Here is an 18535-nt window from a genome sequence, read left to right as displayed (position 1 = left end):
CCTTCCCGGCGAACAAGAAGCTCAGTGGCGGGAAGGAGTGAGGAAAAGCGCGCGAAGAAGCTCAAAATGGCGCCGGTAAGCCACAAGAGAGGGTGGGAGGAAGGGGGAGATAGACGGAAAAGAATTCCGTGTCTCGCCCTACAGAGGTAAGCCGGAACTCACCGGCCACCGGCAAAATCCCTAAGGGACAAACAGTTAGAATATGACCGATATAGATAAAAGGAAAATATATAAAAAGGAAATAATTGAGAATATAATGATAGATAGGAAGAATTAATGAGAAAAGAGATGAATTTGAATAGTCAGAAACTTATAGAAAACATATACATTCAGTGTACTTATCTGTCTGCCATGAGCAGAAAGAAAGAGGAAGTGGATCGTCCAGCAGCCTCATTTATAGCACCAGTCAACAGGAAATGGGAGGAGGAAGGCGCAAGGGCTGCTGGGAGTTGTAGTTTTTTTCAAAAAGTTATATTAAATACATTATTTTAATAAAATTCTGCTATGGGCATTAATAAAAGAAAGATTAATGCAAGATATGAGCCTCCTGTCTGATATATAACTCAGGATCAGTACAGGATAAGTAATGTAATGTATGTGCACAGTGACCTCACCAGCAGAATAGTGAGTACAGCTCTGGAGTATAATACAGGATATAAGTCAGGATAAGTACAGGATAAGTAATGTAATGTATGTACACAGTGACCTCACCAGCAGAATAGTGAGTACAGCTCTGGAGTATAATACAGGATATAACTCAGGATCAGTACAGGATAAGTAATGTAATGTATATACACAGTGACCTCACCAGCAGAATAGTGAGTACAGCTCTGGAGTATAATACAGGATATAACTCAGGATCAGTACAGGATAAGTAATGTAATGTATGTACACAGTGACCTCACCAGCAGAATAGTGAGTACAGCTCTGGAGTATAATACAGGATATAACTCAGGATCAGTACAGGATAAGTAATGTAATGTATGTGCACAGTGACCTCACCAGCAGAATAGTGAGTACAGCTCTGGAGTATAATACAGGATATAACTCAGGATCAGTACAGGATAAGTAATGTAATGTATGTACACAGTGATCTCACCAGCAGAATAGTGAGTACAGCTCTGGATTATAATACAGGATATAACTCAGGATCAGTACAGGATAAGTAATGTAATGTATGTACAGAGTGACCTCACCAGCAGAATAGTGAGTACAGCTCTGGAGTATAATACAGGATATAACTCAGGATCAGTACAGGATAAGTAATGTAATGTATGTACACAGTGACCTCACCAGCAGAATAGTGAGTACAGCTCTGGAGTATAATACAGGATATAACTCGGGATCAGTACAGGATCTGTAATGTAATGTATGTACACAGTGACCCCACCAGCAGAATAGTGAGTACAGCTCTGGAGTATAATACAGGATATAACTCAGGATCAGTACAGGATAAGTAATGTAATGTATGTACACAGTGACCTCACCAGCAGAATAGTGAGTACAGCTCTGGAGTATAATACAGGATATAACTCAGGATCAGTACAGGATAAGTAATGTAATGTATGTACACAGTGACCTCACCAGCAGAATAGTGAGTACAGCTCTGGAGTATAATACAGGATATAAATCTAGATTTTCCTAGCTTGTGACGGAAAATATTAGTTATATGAAGACAGGAGGCGAGTATCTTATGCATTAATCTTCCTTTATTAATGCCCATAGCAGAAATTCAAAACTCTTTTAATTAATTTTTTACTAAAACTTTAAAGAACCACTTAAAACTACAACTCCCAGCAGTCCATAGGGTGTATTGACCAATCCCTGGTCAGGATGCTTGGTATATAAGGGACTGCTTCCATCGTCTCCTCCTCTTTCTTGATGCGAAAGTTGTAGCCGTAACTCAAACCTGGAATCACGGTAGAACCCAAACCGATTCCATAAGACCTTGAATCACCGGCCGAAACCATGTCCCAACGGGGACACCATAACGAGTAGGAAAATTTCCGGAACACCTCAGCCTCCGACATGTAGGGCGCCGTCTTCAGTATCCTGGGAAGAAAAGGAATACCATGACAGGGTTGGGTCGGGTGGGAAGATACTCGCCTCCTGTCTTCATATAACTAATATTTTCCGTCACAAGCTAGGAAAATCTAGATTTATATATCAGACAGGAGGCTCATATCTTATGCAAGTTCAAAGCTAGACATAAGAATGATACAAGAATGATATAAATACATGACAGACAAATTACAAAATTGACATAGATATGTGTTCCTCCGGTCTAAAATAAAAGTGACGGAAGGTGTCCTCTGAAGACCAATCCGCTGCCATCAATAGGTCTGCCAGGGAACCTCCCGCGGTGACCACTTTAGTAGCCATCGCACCTCTGGTCGAGTGGGCCCCGAACAGGGAAACGTCAATCCCTGCCATATCCATGGCAGAGCGTACCCACCGTGCTAGAGTGGCTGAAGCCACCGGTTGGTGAGGACGTACGTAAGAGATGAGGAGTTGGGAGGATTCCGAGGAACGTAGCAAAGCTGTCTGAGACTCATATGATTGAAGACAGCGGACCACGCACAAGCGTGGGTGTGCGGGAAAAGAAGGATAGAAAACAGAATGAAGTCCGGTTTTTGTCCTACGTACGACAGAGAATTTAACTCCTAATGGCGAGAATTGTCGCCTGGAGATGTCTAAAGCCCGAACGTCCGATACGCGTTTAATGGAGATCAAACAGAGAAGCACCGTAAGCTTGAAGGACAGCAATTTCAGAGAAAGTGCGTCATTGTCCTCCCATGCCGAAAACATGGATAGGACTTTAGATACATCCCAGGTGGCTTGATACTTGGGGCGAGGAGGACGTTTAAATTTAACGCCTCTCAGGAGGCGACATACTAAGGGGTGTTTGCCTACTGGTAGGGAATCCACTGGGGTGTGATAAGCAGAGATTGCAGATCGGTACACATTGATAGAACTATAAGATTTCCCGGATTCAAAAGAATCCGCCAAATAGTTGGCCACTACAGACACAGGTGCCTGAACGGGATTAACTTGCCGTTGATCACACCAACGTACCCAGAGTCTCCAGGCTGATCGATATGCCGATCTAGTCCCGGGGGCCCAGGCCAAGGCAAGGAGGTCCCTAGCTGATCTTGAAAGGTCTTTATCCGTGTCTGGCACCCCGAAACCAACCATGCGAGGAGATGCAGGGTGTGGTCTGTGATCAGAGGATGAAGATCCCCTGTCGGATTGGACAGGAGATGAGGGAGCTGAGGGAGCAATCTGGGAAAATCCACAGTCATCCCCAGAAGAAGGGGAAACCATGGCTGTGTCGGCCACCAGGGAGTGATCACCACCACCAACGCCTTCAGGTTCGTTATCTGTAAAAGCACCCTGAGGATCATTGAGAACGGTGGGAATGCATAGTGCGTCCCCCGGGGCCATATGTGGCGGAAGGCGTCTACCGCGTAGGCTTCTGGATCCGGCCTCCAGCTGTAAAAGCGGGGCAGTTGATGATTGAGTCGGGAGGCGAACAGGTCCATAGAGAGAGGACCCCACAGGCGGCAAATGGACTGAAAGACTAATCGGTCCAGCCGCCAATCGCTGGAATCTGTCAGGTAGCGTGAGTTCCAGTCCGCCACTATGTTGGAAATCCCCGGAATGTATTCCGCTATCGGGACAATGTTGCGGGCAAGGCAAAAATGCCAAAGCTCTCTCGCGAGGTCTGCAAGTACTCTGGACCTGGGACCTCCCAATCGATTGACATACTGGACCGCAGACATATTGTCCATGCGCAACAATACACAGCAATTGGATACTCGAGGTAGAAGGCTCCTGATGGCAAAAAATGCTGCCAGAAGCTCCAGCGCATTGATGTGCAGCAGAGACTCCTCTGCGGACCATGTCCCTCCTGTTGAAGAGAGACCGCATCGAGCACCCCAACCGTGACGGCTCGCATCCGACTCCAAAATGAAGTCTGGAGTGGGATTGAAGATGGTCTTGCCGTTCCATTCGACGGCATGACGTAACCACCACCGAAGTTCCACTACGGTTTCCGGACATAGGGGAACTTCGTCCGCGTAACGGAGCCCTTGTCGCAAATGTAGTGACTTGAGCCTCTGAAGGGCCCGATAATGGAGAGGGGCGGGAAATATGGCCTGTATGGAGGCTGATAAAAGTCCGACCAGGCGTGCTAGCACACGTAACGACACTCGTCGTTTGTGTAACTCGGCCCTGATTTCCTTGCGGATGGTGGTCAGCTTGGCTTTGGGTAATTTGAGGACAGCATGATCGGTGTCCACCAAGAATCCCAAAAATTCCATCTCCCGAGCTGGGACGAGAACTGACTTCTCGTGATTGATGATGAACCCTAATTGTTGTAACAATTGAACCGTCCAGCCAGCATGTTCCTCCGCTTGAGGTTTGGAACGAGCCATGATGAGCAGGTCGTCTAGATATATAATCAATCTCACTCCCCTGCTCCTTAGGGCTGCCACCACCGGTTTCAGAAGTTTGGTGAAACACCATGGGGCGGACGAGAGACCGAAGGGTAGGCAAGTAAATTGCCACATTCTGGCCCTCCACAGGAAACGTAGGAAGTGTTGGGAGGCCTGATGTACGGGAACCGTGAGATATGCGTCCTTTAGATCTACCTTCACCAACCAGTCTCCCGGTTGTAGAAGGTCTCGTAGAAGGTGGATGCCTTCCATCTTGAAATGTCGATAAACGACATGTTGATTGAGATTTCGCAAGTTTATGACGGGGCGATAACCTCCCCCTTTCTTTTTGACCAGAAAGAGGTTGCTGAGGAACCCCGGGGAAAGGGGGTCCACCTCCATCACCGCTTGTTTGGACAGAAGGTCCTGTAATTCGTTGTCTATAAGAGCAACGTTTAGTTCGGAGAACCGGATGGGATGTGGAATTGAAGTTAAGTCTGGTAGGGAACAGAATTCTATCTGATACCCTGCCACTGTCCGGAGTATCCATGCGTCTGCAGTAATTGCTGACCATGCGTGGATAAAATGTTGCAGTCTGCCCCCTACGGGGATGGGAAAAGAACTCAGGTGTGTTGTACTCACCGGTAGTATGTCTGGAGCGGGGGTAGCCTCTTCCTCCACGTCCTCTCCAGGGACGTCCACGGGGTGGGAAGAAGGGTGAAGATTGTGCGACTGGCACAGGGTAGGGTTGTGGAGCCTGGTTGTACTGAGGAGCTGGAGCTCTGTTGTACGGCCTAGTATTGTAGTTGCGGCCGGCAGATCGGCTCCTGCTTCTGCCGGCCGTTGTGAAAACCTTAGCCGAACTCGATTTCTTAAGGGATGTTTGGGCTTTGTCAAGGCTGGTATACAGCCCGACCATCTTATTGATGTCTTTGATAAGGGTATCTCCGAAGAGAAGGCCCTCGGCAGCGGGTCCGGGTTCAGTCTCCGCTAAGTGAGAGAGTTGTGGGTCAAGTCTCATCAAGATTGATCGTCGACGTTCAGTCGCACAAGTGGTGTTTGCACACCCGAGCAAACATACCGCTCTTTGGGCCCAACCTCTAAGTTGCAGCAGATCGATCGGTTGATCGGTTGCCGCCGCCTGTTCTGATAGATTGAGAATCATGGTGACAGGACCGAAGAGGTCCAAGATTCGATCCTGGATGGTCCTGAAGGATCTCTCGATACCCTTCTTGGAATATTTTCCATGTTTAGTGAGGTATCGTAAGAGTATGGGGTCAATTTCGGGCGTCAGCACCACCTTCTTGGGGATGCATGGTCGGGGGCACTCCGCCTTTAACTTGTTGCGGTTAGCCTTATCCACCGACCTGCGAGCCCAATGTTCTATATATTGGGACACTTCAGGGGTGGGAGCCCAGTCTCCAGAGCGTGGATGGGTTATAGCCTCTGGGTCAAAGAAAGGCTCTCCACGAGAGTCTAATACGATGTCACCCTGGGGTACAGGGTTAGCGTCCTCAGGGATCGCCATATGCCCACTATCCTCAATTGCATCGTCAGACTCATTGGCATCAGCCACTTCGGATTCTGCGGAGGATTCTTCATCTGTAGAATCTACAAATGAATCCGGTTTGGTCCGTCTAGCGGATCGTTGCCCCTGCTTACGCAACTCCCCGGGGCCCAGGGGTCTATTAGAGTCTGGAGGCAAAGTGGGTCGGCAGGCCGGTTCGGGAACTGCCTGGTGCATACAATTTACTTCCCCTGCCGGGGAGTCGGATACCATGATGGTATGATTGCGTTTTTGAGACGCTTTACCCTTTTTATAGGGTGGTTCGCCACTGCATGAGGGTTTTTGAGAAGTATGTGCAGGATGCTGCAAACTTTTGGGGGGTAGGACAGAGGACATCGCTGCTTGCACTGATTTATTTATCAGATCTTGGATCTGGGCAGCAGTCAGGTAAAGGGGTGCATCCAAGGAAGGATCCTCTCCCCTGGGGGAACTAGTAGTATTGTCATCTGCCATAATGTTAATCAGTATGGGGTATGTGAATGTACCCAGGGACTGTAGCAGTTAGAATCTACAAGGGCTTTATAGAGGTAAGCTGGGGCAGTAGGGGTAATAGGGAATAAATTCCCAGTAAATACCGACAAGTACAGCGACAACTAGTCCAGGCTCCGTCCCTCACGCCGATCTCACTGAACTGGAGATTGCGATGCAGGGAGGAGTGTTGAAAAATCGCAGAGCGGCGTAATCTCGCGAGATTACCGCTCACTGTGTACAGATAGGACGAGCTAGCTGACTAAGACACGCCTACCTCCCCTCCGCGCGGAGCGAGCGCGAAAAGGAGGAAGAAGAAGAAGAGAGGTAAATAAAATGGTGCCGAAGATGGCGCTGAAGAAGAAATGAGTTGACTTGTGACAGGCGCCGCACAGGGGCGGCGTGTGCCGCTGACAGGAAAAAGAAAAACCCCGAAGTGGGGTATAAGGGCGCAGTACTAGAAGAGTCAGAGTATAGAAATAATAGATTATATAGTCGCAAATATAATGAATAGAATGTAAATAGAATAGAATGAAAACACACAGGGCAACAGGGAGGACTGTATTATAGAATACAGACCTATACTTGAAATGCCCAGACAGTCAAACAACATTGATAATACTTATCTGAAGTTCTGCTATGAGCAGAAAGAAAGAGGAGGAGACGATGGAAGCAGTCCTTTATATACCAAGCATCCTGACCAGGGATTGGTCAATACACCCTATGGACTGCTGGGAGTTGTAGTTTTAAGTGGTTCTTTAAAGTTTTAGTAAAAAATTCATTAAAAGAGTTTTGAATTTCTGCTATGGGCATTAATAAAGGAAGATTAATGCATAAGATATGAGCCTCCTGTCTGATATATAACTCAGGATCAGTACAGGATAAGTAATGTAATGTATGTACACAGTGATCTCACCAGCAGAATAGTGAGTACAGCTCTGGAGTATAATACAGGATATAACTCAGGATCAGTACAGGATAAGTAATGTAATGTATGTACACAGTGACCTCACCAGCAGAATAGTGAGTACAGCTCTGGGGTATAATACAGGATATAACTCAGGATCAGTACAGGATAAGTAATGTAATGTATGTACACAGTGATCTCACCAGCAGAATAGTGAGTACAGCTCTGGGGTATAATACAGGATATAGCTCAGGATCAGTACAGGATAAGTAATGTATGTACACAGTGACCTCACCAGCAGAATAGTGAGTACAGCTCTGGGGTATAATACAGGATATAACTCAGGATCAGTACAGGATAAGTAATGTAATGTATGTACACAGTGACCTCACCAGCAGAATAGTGAGTACAGCTCTGGAGTATAATACAGGATATAACTCAGGATCAGTACAGGATCAGTAATGTAATGTATGTACACAGTGACCTCACCAGCAGAATAGTGAGTACAGCTCTGGAGTATAATACAGGATATAACTCAGGATCAGTACAGGATAAGTAATGTAATGTATGTACACAGTGATCTCACCAGCAGAATAGTGAGTGCAGCTCTGGGGTATAATACAGGATATAGCTCAGGATCAGTACAGGATAAGTAATGTAATGTATGTACACAGTGACCTCACCAGTAGAATAGTGAGTACAGCTCTGGAGTATAATACAGGATATAACTCAGGATCAGTACAGGATAAGTAATGTAATGTATGTACACAGTGATCTCACCAGCAGAATAGTGAGTACAGCTCTGGAGTATAATACAGGATATAACTCAGGATCAGTACAGGATAAGTAATGTAATGTATGTACACAGTGACCTCACCAGCAGAATAGTGAGTACAGCTCTGGAGTATAATACAGGATATAACTCAGGATCAGTACAGGATAAGTAATGTAATGTATGTACACAGTGACCTCACCAGCAGAATAGTGAGTACAGCTCTGGGGTATAATACATGATATAACTCAGGATCAGTACAGGATAAGTAATGTAATGTATGTACACAGTGACCTCACCAGCAGAATAGTGAGTACAGCTCTGGAGTATAATACAGGATATAACTCAGGATCAGTACAGGATAAGTAATGTAATGTATGTACACAGTGACCTCACCAGCAGAATAGTGAGTACAGCTCTGGAGTATAATACAGGATATAACTCAGGATCAGTACAGGATAAGTAATGTAATGTATATACACAGTGACCTCACCAGCAGAATAGTGAGTACAGCTCTGGAGTATAATACAGGATATAACTCAGGATCAGTACAGGATAAGTAATGTAATGTATGTACACAGTGACCTCACCAGCAGAATAGTGAGTACAGCTCTGGAGTATAATACAGGATATAACTCAGGATCAGTAATGTATATATAATCCTGGTCTCTCTCCTCAGGTTGAGGGGGTGTTTTATGTGAATGATCCCCTGGAGAAGTTGATGTTTGAGGAGTTGAGGAACGCTTGTCGCGGCGGCGGTACGTCATATGGTTTCGCTCTGTTTTCTAGTGATGATATTTGGCGCCTCCATCTTGTCTCTTATCTGGGGGTCGTCCTTATTAACCCTATACAGTCTGAGAGTGACACTTGGGTTTGTTCTTTAGTCTATGATCGTGGATACACAATGTGCCATTATATTCCCCCCCCCTCTGATGCCCCCTGTGCCATTATATCCCCCCCCCCCTGATGCCCCCTGTGCCATTATATTCCCCCCCTTCTGATGCCCCCTGTGCCATTATATTCCCCCCCCCCCACCGATGCCCCCTGTACCATTATATTCCCCCCCTGATGCCCCTGTGCCATTATATTCCCCCCCCCTGATGCCCCCTGTGCCATTATATTCCCCCCCTCTGATGCCCCCTGCGCCATTATCTTCCCCCCCCCGATGCCCCCCGTGCCATTATATTCCCCCCCCGATGCCCCCCGTGCCATTATATTCCCCCCCCCCGATGCCCCCCGTGCCATTATATTCCCCCCCCGATGCCCCCCGTGCCATTATATTCCCCCCCCCCCGATGCCCCCTGTGCCATTATATTCCCCCCCTCTGATGCCCCCTGTGCCATTATATTCCCCCCCCTCTGATGCCCCCTGTGCCATTATATTCCCCCCCCCTCTGATGCCCCCTGTGCCATTATATTCCCCCCCCTCTGATGCCCCCTGTGCCATTATATTCCCCCCCCTCTGATGCCCCCTGTGCCATTATATTCCCCCCCTCTGATGCCCCCTGTGCCATTATATTCCCCCCCCTCTGATGCCCCCTGTGCCATTATATTCCCACCCTCTGATGCCCCCTGTACCATTATATTCCCCCCCTCTGATGCCCCCTGTGCCATTATATTCCCCCCCTCTGATGCCCCCTGTGCCATTATATTCCCCCCCTCTGATGCCCCCTGTGCCATTATATTCCCCCCCCTCTGATGCCCCCTGTGCCATTATATTCCCCCCCTCCTCTGATGCCCCCTGTGCCATTATATTCCCCCCCTCTGATGCCCCCTGTGCCATTATATTCCCCCCCTCTGATGCCCCCTGTGCCATTATATTCCCCCCCCTCTGATGCCCCCTGTGCCATTATATTCCCCCCCTCTGATGCCCCCTGTGCCATTATATTTCCCCCCTCTGATGCCCCCTGTGCCATTATATTCCCCCCCTCTGATGCCCCCTCTACCACATTTTTCACTCCTTCATTTACCAGACCCCCCCCCTCTGATGCCCCCTGTGCCATTATATTCCTGCCCCCTTCTGATGCCCCCTGTGCCATTGTATTCCCCCCCCCGATGCCCCCTGCGCCATTATATTCCCCCCCCTCTGATGCCCCCTGTGCCATTATATTCCCCCCCCTCTGATGCCCCCTGTGCCATTATATTCCCCCCCCCCTCTGCCCCCTGTGCCATTATATTCCCCCCCTCCTCTGATGCCCCCTGTGCCATTATATTCCCCCCCTCTGATGCCCCCTGTACCATTATATTCCCCCCCTCTGATGCCCCCTGTGCCATTATATTCCCCCCCTCTGATGCCCCCTGTGCCATTATATTCCCCCCCCTCTGATGCCCCCTGTGCCATTATATTCCCCCCCTCCTCTGATGCCCCCTGCGCCATTATATTCCCCCCCTCTGATGCCCCCTGTGCCATTATATTCCCCCCCCTCTGATGCCCCCTGTGCCATTATATTCCCCCCCTCCTCTGATGCCCCCTGTGCCATTATATTCCCCCCCCCCCTCTGATGCCCCCTGTGCCATTATATTCCCCCCCCCCCTCTCTCAGCCCCCGGATCTGCATGTCCAGACCCTGTAAACATTGTAGACATTCTCCTCTGTGACCGGATCAGCTCTGCTACATCTGTACGGAATCTCCCTGGATATTTACACTTTTCTTCTTCTCTTCCATTTCTAGCGGCTGGAGGTTTCCTTCCCGCCATGAAGCAGATCGGAAACGTGGCGGCATTACCGGGAATCATACACGTAAGAGCCACAATACACAGCACTTAAAGGGGCACTCCGGTGGGAAACTTTTTTTTTTTTTTAATCAACTGGTGCCAGAAAGTTAAACATATTTGTAAATGACTTCTATTAAAAAAAAATCTTAATCCTTCCAGTACTTATTTGCGGCTGTATACTACAGAGGAAATGCTTTTCTCTTTGGATTTCTCTTCTGTCACAAGCACATTGCTCTCTGCTGACATCTCTGCCCATTTTAGGAACTGTCCAGAGCAGCATATGTTTTCTATGGGGATTTTCTCCTACTCTGGACAGTTCCTAATATGGACAGCAGAGGTCAGCAGAGAGCACTGTGCTTGTGACAGAAGAGAAATTCAAAAAGAAAAGCATTTCCTATGTAGTATACAGCCGCTAATAAGTACTGGAAGGATTAAGATTTAGTTTTTTTCATAGAAGTGATTTACAAATCTGTTTAACTTTCTGTCACCAGTTGATATAAAGAAAAAATAGTTTTCCACCGGAGTACCCCTTTAATATTCTGGGGGGATTCCATAATTATGATATATAGGGGGCGTCGCAGGGATGTGACCCGTGACATCACTCCGCCGTGTTCTCGTCATCTTCTCGCCTTTCATTCTTACCTCCGTCTTGTAGCGATCCATCGGTCTTCCCGACGTCCATTCCGGTTACGGCTTTGCTATCGGAAACATGGCGGCTTTTGATATGGACAATCCGGATGCGGTGGTCTCCCCAGGTACGTGCTATAGACGCAGTAAATATTACGGCACCCCACCCCCCGAAAATAATACAAATAACAAAAAAGAAATAAATGTCAGCTGTTGTTTCTGTCTTTGTCCTGTAGGGGGTGTCGGTTTTGACATTAACTGCGGGGTCCGCCTGCTGCGCACCAACCTGGACGAGGGCGACGTGCAGCCGGTCAAGGAGCAGCTGGCCCAGTCCATGTTCGACCACATTCCCGTCGGTGTGGGGTCCAAAGGTGTCATCCCCATGAGTGCCAAGTATGTTTGGTGGGGGGGATGGACTTTTTTTTTAATTTGTTTTCAAGATCTCTGCTTGCTCTCACTTAACGGGAACATTGAAAACGTGTACAGACCTAATACACAGCTGAGGGTTTGTCACAGTTGTATCCAGTCTAGACAACCCTGTGTGAGCTGGTGTTTCCAAACCAGTGTTTCCCAACTTTTTTGCCTCCAGCTGTTGCAAAACTACAACTCCCAACATGCCCGGACAGCCTTTGGCATTAGGGTGGCACAAGCATTGTACCCATTACTTCACCCGGAAAACAGACAAGGTCCCTTTAAATGATGATCCAAGCCAATGTTTCCCTACCAGGGTGCCTCCAGCTGTTGCAAAACTACAACTCCCAGCATGCCCTGACAGCTGAACTTCCAACACTCCCATGCTGGGAGTTGTAGTTGTGCCTTCCTGCTGTTGCAAAACTACAACTCCCAGCATGCCCTGATACCATATCCTTAGCCTGGGTAGCCTCCGTAGCAGTGTTTGCCAACCAGGGTGCCTCCAGCTGTTGCAAAACTACAACTCCCAGCATGCCCTGATACCATATCCTTAGCCTGGGTAGCCTCCGTAGCAGTGTTTGCCAACCAGGGCGCCTCCAGCTGTTGCAAAACTACAACTCCCAGCATGACCTGAAACCATAGTTTCCCAACCATGCAGTGTTTCCCAACCAGGGTGCCTCCAGCTGTTGCAAAACTACAACTCCCAGCATCCCCGGACAGCCGTTGGCTGTCCGGGCATGTCGGGAGTTGTATTTTAGCAACAGCTGGAGGCACATTGGTCGGGAAACACAGCTTTAAACTTTTTATTACTTCTGCTTGCTGTCAATGAATAGGACCCTCCTGACCTGTTTTGTTACAATGTGTCAGGGAACGTTAGAGAATCCAGGATTAAAGCGGTAGGAGATAGTCTTGGTTGAGTGCACTGATACACTGTAACAGACTGCAGCTGTGCAAAGCGTTAAGAAGTTGAGAGTAATTCATGCAAACAAAATGTTCCTATTCACTGACTGCAAGCAGATAGCCTGGAGTTGAAGGGGTTATCCAGAACAAGGTAAAAAACACAAGTGCGTTTTTCCATAAACAGCGCCACTCTTGTCCTCAGTTTGTGTGCGGTATTGCAAGTCCGCTCCATTGAAGTGAATGAATCAGAGTTGTAATACAACACGCAACCTGAGGACAGACGTGGCACTATCAGTTGCTGGGGCCTCTGCAAAGTGAAAGCTGGAATCTGATTGGTTGCCCAGAGGAAGTGAAAGCAGAGGTCTGATTGGTTGCTATGATACCACTTCCACTTGCCCACTAATCGTGAAATCATGGATTTAATTGGTTGCTAAGGGGCCTCTATAAAATGAAAGCCGATTGGTTGCCAAGAGAAAGTGGTGCCCTAGCAACCGATTGGATCACTGCTTCCACTTTCTAAAGAGGCCTCTGTAAAGTGAAAGCTGGAATGTGATTGGTTAAGAGGAAGTGGTGACATAGCAACCATTTGAATATCTGCTTTCACTCGAAGTGAAAGCTTAAATCTGATTGGTTGTGAAGAGGAAGTGGTGCTGTTGCCCATAGCAACCCATCAGATCACTGCTTTCTCTTTGTAAGGTTCGTTCACACTGAGGAATAGGAGATTCCGCTGCGGAATTTGCGTTTTTTTTTTTTTCTTTTTTCGCGCAACATTTGGGCAAAAATCGCTCAGAATTAATGCAGAATTTCACGCAGATTTTCCACACGGAATATAGGAGGAAACGGTTTTTTTTTTGTTTTTTTTGCTGGACTACAACCACCAATTGGAATTTCCCTTTTTTATTATTATTTTTTTTTTCGTGCAGAATTTCCACGCAAATTCCGGGCGAATTTCACACAAATTTCGTGGGGAAACTATTTCTAGCAGAATTTTTTTATACCATTGACTTCAATGGACTTCTGCTCGCGTATTCCGCAAGAACAATGAACATGTTGTTTCTTCTAGCGGGAACGGAATTCCGCTAGCAGAATTTACGCAGTGTGAACAGTGCAGAGTAAAATACATTGAAGTCAATGGCAAAGCAGGTGTTAATTATTTCTAAGTGGAGAATTCAAGAGGAATTACCCGAGTAAATTCCTCTTGAATTACTCAGTGTGAACGCACCCTTTAAAGGGGTACTCCGGCCCTAAGACATCTTATTCCCTATCCAAAGGATAGGGGATAAAATGTCTGACCGGGGGGGGGGGGGGGGGGTCCCACGGGGCCGGAGTATCGTGACGTCATGACTCCGCCCCCGTGTGCTGTCACGACTCCACCCCCGTGTGACGTCACGCCCCACCCCCGCTACGCAAGTCCATAGACTTGCATAGCGGGGGTGGAGCGTGACTTCACACGGGGAGGGGCATAGTCATGATGTCACAAGGGGGCGGAGTCGTGAAAGATTGCGGGGGTCCACAGCGGCGGGACCCCCACGGTTAGACATCTTATCCCCTATCCTTTGTATAGGGGATAAGATGTCTTAGGGCCCGAGTACCCCTTTAAGGTGACCCTGTAAAGTGAAAGCTGGAATCCGATTGGTCTATATTGGAAATTAAAGGGGTTATCCAGGAAAAAACTTTTTTTTTTTATATATATATATATCAACTGGTTCCAGAAAGTTAAACAGATTTGTAAATTACTTCTATTAAAAAATCTTAATCCTTTCAGTACTTATGAGCTACTGAAGTTAAGGTTGTTCTTTTCTGTCTAAGTGCTCTCTGATGACACGTGTGTCAGGAAACGCCCAGTTTAGAAGCAAATCCCCATAGCAAACCTCTTCTAAACTGGGCGGTTCCCGAGACAGGTGTCATCAGAGATTACTTAGACAGAAAAGAACAACCTAAACTTCAGAAGCTCATAAGTACTGAAAGGATTAAGATTTTTTAATAGAAGTAATTTACAAATCTGTTTAACTTTCTGGAGCCAGTTGATATATAAAAAAGTTTTTCCCTGGAATACCCCTTTAAGAACTTTTCATAAACTTTTTCGCCATCTTCCCGGTATAGACTGCGGCCAAGTGGTCACTTGAGACCCTCCCATCTTTGTGACCTGTTGCTAGGCAGCCACTCAATATCTTGGTGTGGTCACGGGGGTCCTAATCTGTCCATCCTCTTCATCTAGAGACCTGGAAGAAGCCCTGGAGATGGGGGTGGACTGGTCCCTGCGGGAGGGCTACGCGTGGGCCGAGGACAAGGAGCACTGCGAGGAGTATGGGCGTATGCTGCAGGCCGACCCCAGCAAGGTGTCCTCCAAGGCCAAGAAGCGAGGCCTGCCCCAGGTACGCCGTGCTCCTCACCCCACCTACATTGGAGCCATTACGATCTTTTATTATTTATTTCTGACTCTCCGCTCCCTTTCAGCTCGGCACCCTGGGAGCCGGGAACCACTACGCCGAGATCCAGGTGGTGGACGAGATTTTCGACGAATACGCCGCCAAAAAGATGGGCATAGACCACAAGGGACAGGTGTGCGTCATGATCCACAGCGGCAGCCGAGGCCTCGGGCACCAGGTGGCCACAGGTTTGTCCGCACCTTAGCTTCTCTCCCCTATTATTCCCTGTTATCGGCCATTTTACCCAATAACACCACTTGTTGGGTTCAGATGCTCTGGTCGCTATGGAGAAAGCCATGAAACGCGATAAAATTACAGTAAACGACCGGCAGCTGGCGTGCGCCAGGATCTCCTCCCCCGAGGGACAGGACTATCTGAAGGGCATGGCCTCCGCTGGGAACTACGCCTGGGTGAACCGCTCGTCTATGACGTTCCTCACAAGACAGGTAGGGAGCGGGGGGGGGGGGGGATGGAGGGGGTTAATACTCGGTGGGTCTGGATCGGTTCTTATTCGGCTCCGTTTTTTTAATCGCCCCTCGGCCCAGGCCTTCGCCAAAGTCTTCAACACGACCCCCGACGACCTGGACCTGCACGTGATTTACGACGTGTCGCACAACATCGCCAAGGTGGAGCAGCACGTGGTGGACGGGAAGGAGAAGACGCTACTGGTTCACAGGAAGGGCTCCACCCGGGCGTTCCCGCCACATCACCCGCTCATCGCGGTGGATTACCAGGTGAGCGTCCCGTCCTAGTCATCCATCACTCTTAGTCAGTACATATGACCGAATATAATCCTGGACCTCCTCCCCCGCAGCTGACCGGGCAGCCGGTGCTGATCGGTGGCACCATGGGGACCTGTAGCTATGTGTTAACCGGCACCGAGCAAGGCATGACGGAGACATTCGGCACCACCTGCCACGGAGCCGTGAGTAGAGTCTTTCCTTACATTGTGTCGTGATGGTGGAATGTGACGCCGCTGAGATCTTTCTTCTGTCCTTCAGGGTCGGGCGCTTTCCAGAGCCAAATCTAGACGCAACCTGGACTTCCAAGACGTTCTGGATAAGATGGCCGACATGGGCATCGCCATCCGTGTGGCCTCCCCGAAACTGGTCATGGAAGAGGTGAGTGGCCTCTGTGCTGGAAAGGATAGGGGATAACATGTCTGATCGCTGGGGTCCCGCTGCTGGTGACCCTGGAGTTCGTTTAGAGCATCAGGTGCAGTGTCGGAGGCTCGTGACGCCACAACCACGCCCCCTCAGTGCAAGTTTATGGGAGGGGGCGTGACGGGCGTAGACTTGCTTTGAGGGGGCGTGGCTGTGATGTCACGAGTGGGGCGTGACCGCAACGTTTCAAGCCCCCGGCATCGGCAGTAATCCGGTATGGAGCGAAGTTTGCTCCGTACACCGGATGTCTGGGGTGCCGCAGCCGAGATCGCAGGGGTCCCCAGCGCCGGACCCCGCGATCAGACAACTTGCTCCTATCCTTTGGATAGGACATAAGATGTTTACGGGTGGAGTACCCCTTTAAAGAATTTGGTTGCTTAGACAGTTTTCATGGTTTTCATGCACGCTCAGCTCAGCTGAGCGTGCATATGTATGGAAAATCAGGAGAGCTGGCTGTCTGTAAGGAGGGGCGATAAAGAATTTTGTCGCTAGACAGCTATCTCTCCTGATTTCCTGTACACATGCACGCTCGGCTCAGCCGAGCGTGCGTGTGTACAGGAAATCAGGAGAGATAGCAGTCTGTAAGGAGAAGCCAGAGAGTTCGGTACTGGACCGCTATCTCTTCCGATTTCCTGTATGCATGCACGCTCGGCTAAGGCTAGCGTGCGTGTGTGTGTGTACAGGAAATCAGGAAAGATAGCAGTCTGTAAGGAGAAGCCTGAGAGTTCGGTACTGGACCGCTATTTCTTCTGATTTCCTGTACACATGCACGCTCGGCTGAGCCGAGCGTGCATGTGTACAGGAAATCGGAAGAGATCGCTGTCTAGCAACCAAAATTACAGACCGCGACTTCTCATGGGTTTCACACACATGCACGCTCAGCTTAGCTGAGCGTGCATATTTATGGAACATCAGGCGATATAGCGGTCTTGTACCAAATACTCTGGCTTCTCCTGCTGATTTCATGCACCCTCAGCTGAGCTAAGCGTGCATGTGTATGGGGAAATACCTACCTACCCAAGAACAATAGGATCGGCCATGTTGATGCCCAACCGTTCTCTCTCTCCCCATATCCCCATACGCATTAGTCAGTCAATCCTTTCCTTTTGTATCAAGGTTTGTTCACTGAAAGCAAGCAGTGATGTTGAAAATTACTAGAAATTTGAGGGGGGGGGGGAGAAAAAAACTTTTATTATAAATTATAGAAGCCACTCAGGGATACGTTACTCTTTATGAAAAACACCTCAGCTGCTGTAAAACACTGTAAAGGGCGCCGCTTATCTCCGGCAGATCACTTAGTCATGTGTATTAAAGGGGCCCTCCACCCTCACACACGTTGTTGTCGTCCTCCTCAGGCTCCGGAATCGTACAAGAATGTCACAGACGTGGTGAACACGTGTCACGACGCCGGGATCAGCAAGAAAGCCATCAAGCTGCGCCCCATCGCCGTCATCAAGGGCTGAGGGGGAGATCAGCGGCGCCGGCCGTACGGTCTGCACAGAAATGACATCTTGGCCCCCAGGACCGGACCCGGAACAGACTCACGGCTCAGCGGGCCCAATAGGAGAGATTGCAGGATTTTTCTTTTCTTTTTTTTTTTTTTAACCCTTTTGGTCCCAGCTTCGTGCATGGACTATAGACCTGACCTGGATTTGCTGACTGGATCTCTGCTTGCTGTTGGTGAATGGAAAAAACATTATTTTTTTGTATTTTTTTTTAATGTCTATAAGCAGTACAAGGTCTGACCATCTTTCCTATTCACTGACAGCAAGCGGAGGTCTTGAGAACGGTGAGAAATTCGAACACTAAGTCTGTTTTAGAAAGTTGCAGAATTTTTTTTTTTTACGGTTCAGCGATTCAGCTCGAGTTAACGGGAACTAAAAAATGTGGTGTTTCCCCTAGCAGTGCGCCTCCAGCTGTTGCAAAACTGTGACTCCCAAGGAGTGGCCTTCGGCTGTCCAGGCATGCTGGGAGTTGTAGTTTTGCAACAGCTGGAGGCGCACTGCTTGGGAAAACACTTGTCTTAGGCGAAGTGAATGTGTAAATGTGAACAGCATGCAGTCGCCACTAGGGGGAGCTCCATTGCATACTGGTCATGCATTGAACTTAAAGGGGTTATCCAGGAAAAAACTTTTTTTATAT

At 48.4% G+C, this 18535-nt stretch overlaps 1 protein-coding gene across 1 annotated transcript in view; it reads left to right on the top strand.

The window, feature by feature from the left end:
- The window catches only part of RTCB (RNA 2',3'-cyclic phosphate and 5'-OH ligase), a 24472-nt gene extending 5937 nt beyond the window's left edge, over window positions 1–18535 (top strand). Inside the window, exons 3-13 of the mRNA XM_056517656.1 lie at window positions 8830–8908; window positions 10821–10888; window positions 11519–11618; window positions 11727–11883; window positions 15020–15176; window positions 15259–15418; window positions 15501–15676; window positions 15776–15964; window positions 16045–16155; window positions 16232–16351; window positions 17749–18535. Of these exons, the coding sequence (XP_056373631.1) occupies window positions 8830–8908; window positions 10821–10888; window positions 11519–11618; window positions 11727–11883; window positions 15020–15176; window positions 15259–15418; window positions 15501–15676; window positions 15776–15964; window positions 16045–16155; window positions 16232–16351; window positions 17749–17856 (1425 nt within the window). The 3' untranslated portion in view covers window positions 17857–18535. The remainder of the gene's footprint in view (window positions 1–8829; window positions 8909–10820; window positions 10889–11518; window positions 11619–11726; window positions 11884–15019; window positions 15177–15258; window positions 15419–15500; window positions 15677–15775; window positions 15965–16044; window positions 16156–16231; window positions 16352–17748) is intronic.

The sequence above is a fragment of the Hyla sarda genome, chromosome 4 (assembly GCF_029499605.1).
Source record: "Hyla sarda isolate aHylSar1 chromosome 4, aHylSar1.hap1, whole genome shotgun sequence".
Taxonomy (NCBI): Eukaryota; Metazoa; Chordata; class Amphibia; order Anura; family Hylidae; genus Hyla; species Hyla sarda.
The sequence above is the reverse complement of the archived record's forward strand: the minus strand, read 5'-3'. Positions and strand labels throughout refer to the sequence as shown.